General features: G+C 46.5%; 1 protein-coding gene across 2 annotated transcripts; it reads left to right on the top strand.

Annotated features, from left to right (window-relative positions):
- Positions 1 to 11,911: 11,911 nt before the first annotated feature.
- Positions 11,912 to 15,071, top strand: LOC123124337 (DNA topoisomerase 2-like). 2 transcript variants are annotated; one of them, XM_044544969.1, is made up of 10 exons: positions 11,912 to 12,144; positions 12,237 to 12,392; positions 12,478 to 12,611; positions 12,698 to 12,719; positions 12,770 to 12,985; positions 13,065 to 13,251; positions 13,346 to 13,395; positions 13,506 to 13,904; positions 14,368 to 14,464; positions 14,563 to 15,071. In XM_044544969.1, the coding sequence occupies exons 1-10, from the start codon at positions 12,001 to 12,003 to the stop codon at positions 14,976 to 14,978; spliced, it is 1,821 nt and encodes a 606-aa protein (XP_044400904.1). In that variant the 5' UTR covers positions 11,912 to 12,000; the 3' UTR covers positions 14,979 to 15,071. The 2 variants fall into 2 exon arrangements, 1 of the variants encoding a protein (XP_044400904.1); XR_006461054.1 differs by lacking the exons at positions 11,912 to 12,144; positions 12,237 to 12,392; positions 12,478 to 12,611 and adding exons at positions 13,983 to 14,110; positions 14,211 to 14,285 and having other exon boundaries at positions 12,661 to 13,395; positions 13,475 to 13,904; positions 14,563 to 14,576.

Raw genomic sequence — 15,071 nt, 5'->3', positions numbered from 1 at the left:
GAGTATGGGGGAGCCGGTGAGCCCGGACTTTTGGGCTGAGTATACGTGGTATGGTTGGGAGGCTTTTTTCTGTCCAGGTAGTGACCGAACTGGCGATATTTGGGGGGATATGGGTGCTGCCGTTGTAGATGCTCTTAGCCGTGAATTGATCTGAGAGAGGCTGCAACCTGTAAGTCTGATAGTCGTGTCTGCTCTTCTTTGAACTGTTGCTCATTTAGTCTGTAGGATGATGATGATTGCAGTCTGGCTGCTAGTTTTTTTTTATGCGGGGACAATCCGGATGCTAGTTCCTATGACAAGCATGTCTACACAATTGGTATGTCAGCATCTCTAAAAGGGACTGTCGTGGCGCATCGCGACCATCCATTAGTGCATGTACAACGCCATACAGTCAGCTATCTGTAATGAGAGCCATGTAAGAAAATGAATAACGTGTGGGAGAGAGAAAGGAGAAAACTGTCTAGCCTGTCTGCATAAATAATGATGGTCTATTCCCGTGTAAAACGCTGCCTACAGACGGCTTGTTTTCCATTGTACTGAGTCTGTCGCTTGTCATAAGCCGGATCGTGCGTATGTCGTGGGCTGGGTAAGCGTCCGCCGTTAGAGTACTACAGCTGGTCTAACGGACAGGCTGCGGTGCCTTTTATTTTTGATGGAGTCTATAGATGACGTGGTGTACATAGGGGATGTTATAGACAATATGCGTCTGTACTGATGATGTATATGCCCTTAGGAGGTGGTGTGGATTGATCGCAGATTCGCAGCCATTGGTTAACTTTTTATTTTAGAAATCTTGCCATCTTTATTGATTTAATGTAATGTCCGTATGTACAATAGCTGGGTCATTAGAGCATCTCCAGCCGTTGCCCCCCCCCCGAACGCATAAAAATCGCCTCCTGGGGCGAGCCAGCGATACAATCGGCGCTGGGGGCGGTTTTGCGTCCAGCCGTCGCCCCCAGGCGCCGATATAGGCCCACTTTCGGCGAATAAAGGGCCCATATGGGCGAGAATAGGCCCATATTCGGCGTGGTTCGTCGTGGCTGGGCGTTGAATTATGAACATAAATATTTTTTTATCACATAGTTCATCACAAAAAAAGAAATAGTTCAACAAAATAGTACAACAACAAATAGTTCAATACAAATTATATAGTTCAACAAATAAAAACTCATATTTCATCACACGCCGCGCCCGGCGTCACCCTTGAGCCTCCATAGGCGCTCCACCAGATCCTGCTGCAGCTGATGATGCACCTGTGGGTCTCGGATCTCCTGACGCATACTGAGGTAGGCAGTCCAGGTTGCCGGTAGCTGGTGATCAACTTCGGCTAGAGGACCCTGCCTGTAGTATGGTTCAGTGTCAAACACTGGGTCTTCTTGCTCGCTCTCGATGATCATGTTGTGCAAGATGACACAGCAAGTCATGATCTCCCACATTTGATCTTTCGACCAGATCTGAGCAGGGTACCGGACAACAGTAAATCAAGATTGGAGCACACCAAATGCTCGCTCGACATCCTTCCGGCAAGCCTCCTGCACCTTGGCAAAGTGGGACTTCTTACCTCCTGGTACAGCGTTTGAGATAGTCTTCACAAATGTAGACCATCTCGGATAGATGCCATCAGCTAGGTAATACCCCTTGTTGTAGTGCCGCCCATTGATCTCGAAGTTCACCGGAGGAGAATGACCTTCAACAAGCTTGGCAAAGACAGGGGAGCACTGCAGCACGTTGATGTCATTGTGAGTTCCTGGCATACCAAAGAAGGAGTGCCAAATCCAGAGGTCCTGTGTGGCCACCGCCTCAAGTACCACACTACAACCGCCTTTGGCGCCTTTGTACATCCCCTGCCAAGCAAATGGGCAATTCTTCCATTTCCAATGCATGCAGTCGATGCTTCCAAGCATCCCAGGAAATCCTCTTGCTGCATTCTGTGCTAGGATCCGAGGAGTGTCTTCCGCATTGGGTGTTCTCAAGTATTGCAATCCAAACACTGCCACCACTGCCCGACAGAACTTGTAGAAACACTCTATGCTGGTGGACTCGGCCATGCGCCTGTTGGAAATATGCCCTAGAGGCAATAATAAATGGTTATTATTATATTTCTTTGTTCATGGTAATTGTCTATTATTCATGCTATAATTGTATTGTCCGGAAATCGTAATACATGTGTGAATACATAGACCACAACCTGTCCCTAGTAAGCCTCTAGTTGACTAGCTCGTTGATCAACAGATAGTCATGGTTTCCTGACTATGGACATTGGATGTCATTGATAACGGGATCACATCATTAGGAGAATGATGTGATGGACAAGACCCAATCCTAAGCATAGCATAAAAGATCGTGTAGTTTCGTTTGCTAGAGCTTTTCCAATGTCAAGTATCTTTTCCTTAGACCATGAGATCGTGCAACTCCCGGATACCGTAGGAGTGCTTTGGGTGTGCCAAACGTCACAACGTAACTGGGTGACTATAAAGGTGCATTACGGGTATCTCCGAAAGTGTCTGTTGGGTTGGCACGGATCGAGACTGGGATTTGTCACTCCGTGTGACGGAGAGGTATCTCTGGGCCCACTCGGTAATGCATCATCATAATGAGCTCAATGTGACTAAGGCGTTAGTCACGGGATCATGCATTGCGGTACGAGTAAAGAGACTTGCCGGTAACGAGATTGAACAAGGTATTGGGATACCGACGATCGAATCTCGGGCAAGTAACATACCGATTGACAAAGGGAATTGCATACGGATTGATTGAATCCTTGACACCGTGGTTCATCCGATGATATCATCGTGGAACATGTGGGAGCCAACATGGGTATCCAGATCCTGCTGTTGGTTATTGACCGGAGAGGCGTCTCGGTCATGTCTGCATGTCTCCCGAACCCGTAGGGTCTACACACTTAAGGTCCGGTGACGCTAGGGTTGTAGAGATATATGTATGCGGAAACCCAAAGTTGTTCGGAGTCCCGGATGAGATCCCGGACGTCACGAGAGGTTCCGGAATGGTCCGGAGGTAAAGATTTATATATGGGAAGTCTTATTTTGGTCGCCGGAAAAGTTTCGCGCTTTATCGGTATTGTACCGGGAGTGCCGAAAGGGGTCCGGGGGTCCACCAAGGGGGTCCACCAGCCTTGGGGGCACATGGGCTGTAAGGGGTGCGCCTTGGCCTATATGGGCCAAGGGCACCAGCCCCAAGAGGCCCATGCGCAAGAGATAAGAAAAAAGGGAGAGTCCTAAAGGGGGAAGGCACCTCCGAGGTGCCTTGGGGGGGAAGGACTCCCCCCTGGCCGCACCCTTCCTTGGAGGAAGGGGCAAGGCTGCGCCCTCCCTCTCCCTTGGCCCTATATATAGTGGGGGGAAGGGAGGGCAGCAATATCTAAGCCTTGGGTGCCTCCCTCCTCCCCTGCAACACCTCTCTCTCTCTCGCAGAAGCTCAGCGAAGCCCTGCCGGAGACCCGCTACATCCATCACCACGCCGTCGTGCTGTTGGATCTCCATCAACCTCTCCTCCCCCTTGCTGGATCAAGAAGGAGGAGACGTCGCTGCACCGTACGTGTGTTGAACGCGGAGGTGCCGTCCGTTCGGCACTCGGTCATCGGTGATTTGGATCACGGCGAGTACGACTCCGTCATCCACGTTCATTGGAACGCTTCCGCTCGCGATCTACAAGGGTATGTAGATGCACTCCTTTCCCCTCGTTGCTAGTAGACTCCATAGATGCATCTTGGTGAGCGTAGGAAAATTTTAAATTATGCTACGATTCCCAACAGTGGCATCATGAGCCAGGTCTATGCGTAGTTACTATGCACGAGTAGAACACAAAGCAGTTGTGGGCGTTGAGTTTGCCAATTCTTCTTGCCGCTACTAGTCTTTTCTTGTTTCGGCGGCATTGTAGGATGAAGCGGCCCGGACCGACCTTACACGTACTCTTACGTGAGACAGGTTCCACCGACTGACATGCACTAGATGCATAAGGTGGCTAGCGGGTGTCTGTCTCTCCTACTTTAGTCGGAACGGATTCGATGAAAAGGGTCCTTATGAAGGGTAAATAGAAATTGGCAAATCACGTTGTGGTCATACGTAGGTAAGAAACGTTCTTGCTAGAAACCTACAAACCACGTAAAAACTTGCAACAACAATTAGAGGACGTCTAACTTGTTTTTGCAGCAAGTGCTATGTGATATGATATGGCCAGAAGATGTGATGAATGATATATGTGATGTATGAGATTGATCATATTCTTGTAATAGGAATCACGACTTGCATGTCGATGAGTATGACAACCGGCAGGAGCCATAGGAGTTGTCTTTATTATTTTGCATGACCTGCGAGTCATTGAATAACGCCATGTAAATTACTTTACTTTGTTGCTAAACGAGTTGGCCATAGAAGTAGAAGTAATCGTTGGCGTGACGACTTCATGAAGACACAATGATGGAGATCATGATGATGGAGATCATGGTGTCATGCCGGTGACAAAGATGATCATGGTGCCCCGAAGATGGAGATCAAAGGAGCATGATGATATTGGCCATATCATGTCACTATTTGATTGCATGTGATGTTTATCATGTTTCTGCATCTTATTTGCTTAGAACGACGGTAGCAAGTAGGATGATCCCTTATAATAATTTCAAGAAAGTGTTCACCCTAACTGTGCACCGTTGCGAAGGTTCGTCGTTTCGAAGCACCACGTGATGATCGGGTGTGATAGATTCTTACGTTCGAATACAACGGGTGTTGACGAGCCTAGCATGTACAGACATGGCCTCGGAACACACGCAATACACTTAGGTTGACTTGACGAGCCTAGCATGTACAGACATGGCCTCGGAACACGGAGGACCGAAAGGTCGAGCATGAGTCGTATAGAAGATACGATCAACATGGAGATGTTCACCGATCTTGACTAGTCCGTCTCACGTGATGATCGGACACGGCCTAGTTGAACTCGGATCATGTTTCACTTAGATGACTAGAGGGATGTCTATCTGAGTGGGAGTTCATAATCAGATGAACTTCATTATCATGAACATAGTCAAAAAGTATTTGCAAATTATGTCATGGCTTGCGCTTTAGTTCTACTGGTTAAGATATGTTCCTAGAGAAAATTTAGTTGAAAGTTGGTAGTAGCAATTATGCGGACTGGGTCCGTAAACTGAGGATTGTCCTCATTGCTGCACAGAAGGCTTATGTCCTTAATGCACCGCTCGGTGTGCTGAACCTCAGCGTCGTCTGTAGATGTTACAAAACATCTGACATACACGTTTTGATAACTACGTGATAGTTCGGTGCGGTTTAGAATTGTGGCACCAAAGACGTTTCTGAAACGTCGCAGAACATGTGAGATGTTCCGAAGACTGAAATTGGGATTTCAGACTAGTGCCCACGTCAAGAGGTATGAGACCTCTGACAAGTTTCTTAAGCCTGCAAACTAAGGGAGAAAAGCTCAATCGTTGAGCGTGTGCTCAGATTGTCTGAATGCCACAATCGCTTGAATCGAGTGGGAGTTAATCTCCCAGATGAGATAGTGATAGTTCTCCATAGTCACTGCCACCAAGCTAGTAGAGCTTCGTGATGAACTATAACATATCAAGGATAGTTATGATGATCCTTGAGCTATTCGCGATGTTTGACACCGCGAGAGTAGAAATCAAGAAGGAGCATCAATTGTTGATGGTTAGTAAAACCACTAGTTTAAGAAGGGCAAGGGCAAAAGGGATACTTCATGAAACAGCAAGTCGTTTGCTGCTCTAGTGAAGAATCCCAAGGTTGAACCCAAACCCGAGACTAAGTGCTTCTGTAATGAGAGGAACGATCACTGAAGCAGTACTACCCTAGATACTTGGTAGATGAGAAGGCAGGCAAGGTCGACGAAGTATATTGGATATACGTTATATGAATGTGTACTTTACTAGTACTCCTAGCAGCACCAGGGTATTAGATACTGGTTCGGTTGCTAAGTGTTAGTAACTCGAAATAAAAGCTGCGGAATAAACGGAGACTAGCTAAAGGTGAGATGACGATATGTGTTGGAAGTGTTTCCAAGGTTGATGTGATCAAGCATCGCATGCTCCCTCTACCATCGAGATTGGTGTTAAACCTAATAATTGTTATTTGGTGTTGAGCATAAACATGATTGGATTATGTTTATCGCAATACGGTTATTCATTTAAGGAGAATAATGGTTACTCTGTTTATTTGAATAATACCTTCAATGGTCTTGCACCTGAAATGAATCTCGATCGCCATGATACACATGTTCGTGCCAAAAGATATAAGATAGTAATGATAGTACCACATACTTGTGGCACTGCAACTTGAGTCATATTGGTATAGAACGCATGAAGAAGCTCCATGTAGATGGATCTTTGGACTCACTCGTTTTTTGAAAAGATTGAGACATGCGAACCATGTCTATTGGTATATATGCATGAAGAAACTCCATGCAAATGGATCGTTTGGACTCACTTGATTTTGAATCACTTGAGACATGCAAATCATACCACATGGGCAAGATGACTGAAAGGCCTCGTTTTCAGTAAGATAGAACAAGAGAGCAACTTATTGGAAGTAATACATTTTGATGTATGCAGTCCAATGAGTGCTGAGACATGCAGTGGATATCATTGTGTTCTTACTTCACAGATGATTTGAGTAGATGCTGAGTGTATTTACTTGATGAAACACAAGTCTGAATTATTGAAAAGTTCAAGTAATTTCAGAGTGAAGTTGAAGATCATCGTGACAAGAGGATAAAATGTCTGTGATATGATCATAGAGATGAGTATCTGAGTGACGAGTTTGGCACACAATTGAGACATTGTGGAAAGTGTTTCACAATTAATACCGCCTGGAACACCATAGTGTGATGGTGTGTCCGAACATCATAACTGCACCCTATTGGATATGGTGCATGCCATGATGTTTCTTATCAAATTACCACTATCATTTATGGGTTAGGCATTAGAGACAACCGCATTCACTTTAAAAGGGGCACCACGCAATTCCGTTGAGACGACACCATTTATAGAAACCTAAGTTGTCGTTTCTTAAAAGTTTGGGGCTGCGATGCTTATGTGAAAAAGTTTCAGGCTGATAAGCTCGAACCCAAAGCGGATAAATGCATCTTCATAGAATACCCAAAAACAGTTGGGTATACCTCCTATCTGGAAGCAAAAGTAATTGCTTCTAGAAACGAGTCCTTTCTCGAGGAAAAGTTTCTCTCGAAAGAATTGAGTGGGAGGATGGTGGAGACTTGATAAGGTTATTGAACCGTCGCTTCAGCTAGTGTGTAGCAGGGCACAGGAAGTTGTTCCTGTGGCACCTACACCAATTGAAGTGGAAGCTTATAATAGTGATCATGAAACTTCGGATCAAGTCACTACCAAACCTCGTAGGATGACGGGGATGCGCACTACTTCAGAGTAATGCGTGATCCTGTCTTGGAAGTCATGTTGCTAGACAATAATGAACCTACGAGCTATGGAGAAGCGATGGTAGGCCCATATTCCGACGAATGGCTCGAGGCCATGAAATCCGAGATAGAATCCATGTATCAGAACAAAGCATGGACTTTGGTGAACTTGCCCGATGATCGGCAAGCCATTGAGATAAATGGATCTTTAAGAAGAAGACGGACATGGACGGTAATGTTACCGTCTATGAAGCTCGACTTGTGGCAAAAAAAAGTATTTTCACAAGTTCAAGGAGTTGACTACGATGAGTTTTTCTCATCCGTAGCGATGCTTAGGTCCGTCGGAATCATGTTAGCATTAGCTACATTTATGAAATCTGGCAGATGGATGTCAAAACAAGTTTCCTTACCAGTTTTCGTAAGGAAAGGTTGTATGTGATACAATCAGAAAGGTTTTGTCGATCCTAAGGATGCTAAAAGATATGCTAGCTCCAGCGATCCTTCCATGGATTAGAGCAAGCATCTCGGAGTCAGAATATACACTTTGATGGGGTGATCAAAGTTTTTGGGTTTATACAAAGTTTGTTAGAAACTTGTATTTACAATAAAGTGAGTGGGAGCGCTACAACATTTCTGATAAGTATATGTGAATGACATATTGTTGATCCGAAATGATGTAAAATTTCTGGAAAGCATAAAGGGTTGTTTGAAAGGAGTTTTTCAAAGGAAGACCTGGATAAAGCTACTTACATATTGGGCATCAAGATCCATAGAGATAGATCAAGACGCCTGATGATACTTTCAAAAGACAGCACACCTTGACATGATTTTGAAAGAGTTCAAAATAGATCAGCAAAGAAGGAGTTCTTGGCTGTGTTACAAGGTGTGAGTATTGAGTGAGACTCAAGACCTGACCACAGCAGAAGATAGAGAAAGGACGAAGGTCGTCCCCTATGCTTTAGACATAGGCTCTATAGTATGCTATGCTGTGTACCGCACATGTAGTGTGCCTTGCCATGAGTTGGTCAAGAGGGTACAATGGTGATCCGGGAAAGGATCTCGTGACAGCGATCCGGGAAAGCATAACATGACCAAACCAGAACACATTGAGTGATAATCACATAGTGATGTGAACTAGATCGTTGACTCTAGTAAACTCTTTAGATGTTGGTCACATGGTGATGTGACCAGTGAGTGTTAATCACATGGTGATGTGAACTAGATTATTGACTCTAGTGCAAGTGGGAGACTGTTGGAAATATGCCCTAGAGGCAATAATAAATGGTTATTATTATATTTCTTTGTTCATGGTAATTGTCTATTATTCATGCTATAATTGTATTGTCCGGAAATCGTAATACATGTGTGAATACATAGACCACAACCTGTCCCTAGTAAGCCTCTAGTTGACTAGCTCGTTGATCAACAGATAGTCATGGTTTCCTGACTATGGACATTGGATGTCATTGATAACGGGATCACATCATTAGGAGAATGATGTGATGGACAAGACCCAATCCTAAGCATAGCATAAAAGATCGTGTAGTTTCGTTTGCTAGAGCTTTTCCAATGTCAAGTATCTTTTCCTTAGACCATGAGATCGTGCAACTCCCGGATACCGTAGGAGTGCTTTGGGTGTGCCAATCGTCACAACGTAACTGGGTGACTATAAAGGTGCATTACGGGTATCTCCGAAAGTGTCTGTTGGGTTGGCACGGATCGAGACTGGGATTTGTCACTCCGTGTGACGGAGAGGTATCTCTGGGCCCACTCGGTAATGCATCATCATAATGAGCTCAATGTGACTAAGGCGTTAGTCACGGGATCATGCATTGCGGTACGAGTAAAGAGACTTGCCGGTAACGAGATTGAAGAAGGTATTGGGATACCGACGATCGAATCTCGGGGAAGTAACATACCGATTGACAAAGGGAATTGCATACGGATTGATTGAATCCTCGACACCGTGGTTCATCCGATGATATCATCGTGGAACATGTGGGAGCCAACATGGGTATCCAGATCCCGCTGTTGGTTATTGACCGGAGAGGCGTCTCGGTCATGTCTGCATGTCTCCCGAACCCGTAGGGTCTACACACTTAAGGTCCGGTGACGCTAGGGTTGTAGAGATATATGTATGCGGAAACCCGAAAGTTGTTCGGAGTCCCGGATGAGATCCCGGACGTCACGAGAGGTTCCGGAATGGTCCGGAGGTAAAGATTTATATATGGGAAGTCTTATTTTGGTCGCCGGAAAAGTTTCGCGCTTTATCGGTATTGTACCGGGAGTGCCGAAAGAGGTCCGGGGGTCCACCAAGGGGGTCCACCAGCCTTGGGGGGCACATGGGCTGTAAGGGGTGCGCCTTGGCCTATATGGGCCAAGGGCACCAGCCCCAAGAGGCCCATGCGCAAGAGATAAGAAAAAAGGGAGAGTCCTAAAGGGGGAAGGCACCTCCGAGGTGCCTTGTGGGGGAAGGACTCCCCCCTGGCCGCACCCTTCCTTGGAGGAAGGGGCAAGGCTGCGCCCTCCCTCTCCCTTGGCCCTATATATAGTGGGGGGAAGGGAGGGCAGCAATATCTAAGCCTTGGGCGCCTCCCTCCTCCCCTGCAACACCTCTCTCTCTCTCGCAGAAGCTCGGCGAAGCCTTGCCGGAGACCCGCTACATCCATCACCACGCCATCGTGTTGTTGGATCTCCATCAACCTCTCCTCCCCCCTTGCTGGATCAAGAAGGAGGAGACGTCGCTGCACCGTACGTGTGTTGAACGCGGAGGTGCCGTCCGTTCGGCACTCGGTCATCGGTGATTTGGATCACGGCGAGTACGACTCCGTCATCCACGTTCATTGGAACGCTTCCGCTCGCGATCTACAAGGGTATGTAGATGCACTCCTTTCCCCTCGTTGCTAGTAGACTCCATAGATGCATCTTGGTGAGCGTAGGAAAATTTTAAATTATGCTACGATTCCCAACAGCGCCCATAGTCATCGAGTGAATCACCGGGAGCTCCGTATGCAAGCATCCTCATCGCTGTCGTGCACTTCTGGATTGAGGTGAATCCAAGTTTGCCGGTGCAATCCATCTTGCACTTGAAGTAGCTGTCAAACTCTCAGATGGAATTCACAATCCTGAGGAAGAGCTTCCGGCTCATCCAATAACGGCGCCGAAATGTTTTTTCGCCGTGAAGTGGAGCATGGGCGAAGTAGTCGGAGTAGAGCATGCAGTAGCCTTCGAGACGATGCCGGTTCTTTGCTTTCACCCGCCCCGGCGCCGAGCGACCTCGCCGCGACTTTTCATTGCTCACCAGCAACTGGGCGAGGGCGGCGAGCACCATGAGATGCTCTTCTTCCTGGACATCGGCCTCGGCTTCCTCCTCCAGCAGCGCGGCGAGCGCTTCCTCGTCATCCGAGTCCATTGCCGAGGCAGGCAAATTGCCGAACACCTTGCGCCCGGTGGGCGTGTACCCGCCGCTAGACTGCCCCTCCGCGGCCGGAAATGCCCAGCTGCTGTTGGAGGGGCTGCCTCGGCGAACTCTGCTATTTTTCCGGCGGGGATTGGCTATCTAGCGGTGATGGGCAGCGGGCGGCGCCGGGATATAGCTAGTGGCGGCCGACGGCGCGGGGGGTGGGAGGCGAGTTGGGGAAGGAAATCTTGCCTTTTCACCTGACGGTGTGGGCCAGCCGCGCTTTTCCCTTCCGCCGGAGCCCCCGATCGCCCCCCCCCCCCCCCCCTCCAGTGCGCCGGGTTCGGCCTGCGACCGCCGGGCCCAAAAACGGACCGAACCGGCGGTTTTCGGCGTCCTGGGGGCGCGGCTGGGCGTTTTTTTGGCGTCGGCGCCGAAAAAGTGGTCTGGGGGGCCTGTTGGGGGCGCAGCTGGAGATGCTTTGAGGCATGTCCAGCCAAACATTGTCTACCTATATGCCTTAATTACAAGCAAATTTGGCAAGATTTTAAGCCTTAAAATTGAAATTTCTACGCTCATGAATGAAATTACAAAACTGAAAGCTACTTCTACGGTCTAATATTTCTTGTATGATAGCTGTATGAGGACCTCCTGTCCCTTGATTGATAGTATCATTGACGATCCATTGGCAGTCCGAGGCCACTAATAGGTTCTGAATGTCAAGATCCTTCGCTAGAGCCAATGATTCCATGCAAGCATATGCTTCAAGCACCACAGGATCGGTTATACGAAACACCACCGCTGAAGACCCCAGGTTAACTGAATGTAAACGCATCTTCAGATAAAACATGTTCTTCAGGCTTAGCATATCTTCAGAATTTTCTTTATTTTTAGGCAAGCATATCTTCAGATAAAACAGGCTCTTCAGGCCTGACAAACTTTCCTAGCCTTTGGGCCCAGGAGACCAGAAATTGGGAAGATTGGTTACTATGGCGAGGAAATCGTGACTGATACGTATCCGTCCTAACTGCACGCGATTGGTACGTGGCCAGTGGCCTTCCAGCGCAAATCACGTGGCTGCACACCCTCGAATGGAAACCAGCACCGCGCTCCATTCTCGACTCACGAGCACCGCCACGCCCAGCCGAAGCACTCGCCGGAGCCGGGAAACCTGCACGCCGATGTATTACGACGAAGATGACCTGGGTCCCTTCTCAGACCCCGATCGGTGGACGCCTCCATCAATGGTGGACGGCCTTAAACCAGGGCGGAGGAAGGTTTTGTTCTGCGCCTTCAAGAAGAATCTGGTCAGAGGAGAGATTCAGGTGTGGTGTGTGCCAACGGAGCTCTTGAATTTGTTCCAAGGTGTGCGTGCGAGTCCTAAATTAATTCGTTGCCTTTCACTGACTGACTGCAGGTGGCAGAGTTTAGCAGTTACGTGTCAAAAGAATCAGCATACCACCATGCCGAGCAGTGTGTATCAGCCATAGTTATAGAGATGGCTCAGGATTTTGTTGGCAGCAATAACATTAGTCTTTTCATGCCCAGCGGGCAATTTGGCACCAGGAGTTCGGTGGGTTATTAGCTTTGTAGTAAATGCCAAGTACTTACAATATGACCCTGTTTGTGGTGTGCGTGTTTACAATCATTCATTTCAGGGTGGGCTAGATTCTGCTGATGCCAAGTACCTCTACACCAGATTAGCACGTATCACCCGTTTAATTTTTCCGAGGGAGGACGACGTTCTTCTCAACTATTTGAGTGAAGATGGAAAGTCAGTTGAACCCAGTTGGTAATATTATCTCTTCCAACACTCATCCTGCATGATTGCAGATCGATTGTTTTTTCTTTACCTAAAATATGCCATCATTTCTTCAGGTATATGCCAATCATTCCCATGGTTTTTGACAATTGCTTTTTGATGCAAATCTTCTGTTCATAACCTGTCAGGGCACTTTGAAGAAGACATGTTCAGAGGCAGCGGGTGTCACTTATACCACCACTGGTGTTATAGAGGAAGTTGATGACACCAAGCTTAAAGTTACTGAGCTTCCCATCCGATGCTGGACTGGCGATTATGATGAGTTTCTTGAATCCATGTGTCCTATTTCTGTTATGGAAGAGGAAAAGGCAGAGGACAAGAACAAGGAACCGTCGTTTCTAGAGGTACTTAATTATACAAATGGTCCCTTCTCTGCCCCCGTTTCAGATGATTTTGTTTTCTTCAATTGAAACCAATTTACAGAAATACCGGTCACGAAGTGATCGTGTGAGCGTGGAGTTTGAGGTTATCTTGAGTGAGCAAAACATGAATATTGCCAAGAAAGAAGGCCTTCAGAACAAATTCAATTTGAAAAACACAATAGGAACATCAAACATGCACTTGTCTGACTCGGATGGTAAAATTCAAAAATATGATACCCCAGAGGACAGTGAGTATCTCTATCTAATATATGGACCTGTATTGCAACTACAAACCCCTTCTCTTATTGTGGATTTGAATCTTGAATTATGTCACATTTTCAGTGCTTAAAGAGTTCTTCAAGCTGAGACTCGAATACTATTCGAGAAGAAAGGTACGACATCTTGAACTTTTTCTTTGTCATGATGATGTTCAAGTGCAAACTGCCACATTAACTAATTTATGCTGTGCAGGCAGTAATGTTGAAAAAATATTGGGAAAGAGTTGTTGAAGCCTAAGAACCAAGTGAGGTTTATTCTTGCTGTTAATTCCGGGGACATCGTATTCAATAACAAGAAGAGGGCAGAGCTATTCCTGGAGCTTAAGCAGAAGGGATATAAACCTTTCCCAGAGAAGAAAATTGCAGCTAAAGAACCTTTCCCAAAGAAGAAGGTTACGGCTAAAGAACCTTTCCTGAAGAAAAAAGTTAAGGCTAAAGAAGTAGATGAAGAAGATGGTTATGAGTATCTTCTCGCAATGGTAATTGGTACCTTGACTCTGGAGAAGGTACAAGAGCTTGTCGCACGACAGAAGAAATTAGAGGACGAACTTGAAAGTCTGGGAAAAGCAACTCCAGAAATTCTTTGGCTGAGAGACCTTGCTGCTCTTGAAAACGAACTGGATGTGAGCAGTGTTTCTCTCTAAAGTTTTGCTCCATGTTATGTGTGTTTCACGTTTTCTCACTCATTTATTTTGATACAGGTGCTCGATGCAAAAGAAGCTGAACAGGAGACAAGACGTACTCTGGCAAAAAAAACTCCATAGGCGAGAAGGTGAGTAAAGCAGCGCTCAAGAAACAACCTAAGAAGACTGCAGTCAATCCACAGAAGGTACAGATCAGTGAAACAAATGATAAAGTTCTTAATTTACTGGGCAGTATATATTGGTCTGTCACAGTTTTATTACTGATAAAACAATCGACTTTTGGAGGCAAATTTTGCTGAGAGCGACGGTGAAGATTTTGAAACGAAACCTGCAGCACAAAAGAAGAAACGACCCAACAAGGTTGGCTCCTTGAGCAAGCCTTCTTACTGTACGTGTCATAGTTTGTTTGTTGCTTTTACAAGTCAATTTAACATTTTCGTAGGCAAGTGCACCGGTGATAGATGATGAGGACGAAGCGCTCGAACTAAAAGATCGTCTGGCTGTTTATAATTTTGATGACTCCTCTCCAGAACATAATGGTAATGCCCATGTACAATCTTGTGTTTGTGCTCATCAAAAGTTTAAGCTCATTTCTTACAATGTTGTGTTTGTGCACATCAATGTTGTGTTTGTGCAGCCATGAAAACTGAGACTAAGAAAGGGAGGAACGAGCTAAGCAAAAGAGGCACGTCAAAGAATGCCATGGCACCCTTAACCGACTTGTCTGGTGACAACAAAGACAGCAAGTTTGTCGTCGAAGAAGTGCAAGTTGAGAAGAAAGCCGGTGGAAGAAAGCCTGCTGCCCAGAAGCCAAAGAAGACTATCAACAGGAAGAGGGCGCTTGCTCAGAGCAACTCCGGTGATCCTTCTCCTGGGAAGAAGGTGCGAAAGATGAGTGACTCCAACAAAGAGAACGTCTCGGTTTTGCAAAGAGTTGCGAGCGCTTCAACAGGAGCAGCAGATGCCGAGCCTTGTCCTCCCTCCAGTAGTTCAGCTCAGCCTGTCGCACCGAGAAGGTCAGCCAGGCTTAAGCAATCTACATCGATTGATTGATGATAATGTCTAGTTTCTGAGATATCCTTTTTGCTAATTATCAAATCCATCTACTTGTGACATTTGAGACTTGTGCATCTGGAGTCTGGTAAA

The sequence above is a fragment of the Triticum aestivum genome, chromosome 5D (genome assembly GCF_018294505.1).
Source record: "Triticum aestivum cultivar Chinese Spring chromosome 5D, IWGSC CS RefSeq v2.1, whole genome shotgun sequence".
Taxonomy (NCBI): Eukaryota; Viridiplantae; Streptophyta; class Magnoliopsida; order Poales; family Poaceae; genus Triticum; species Triticum aestivum.
Note: the sequence above shows the minus strand (reverse complement) of the source record. Positions and strands in the feature narration are given on the sequence as shown.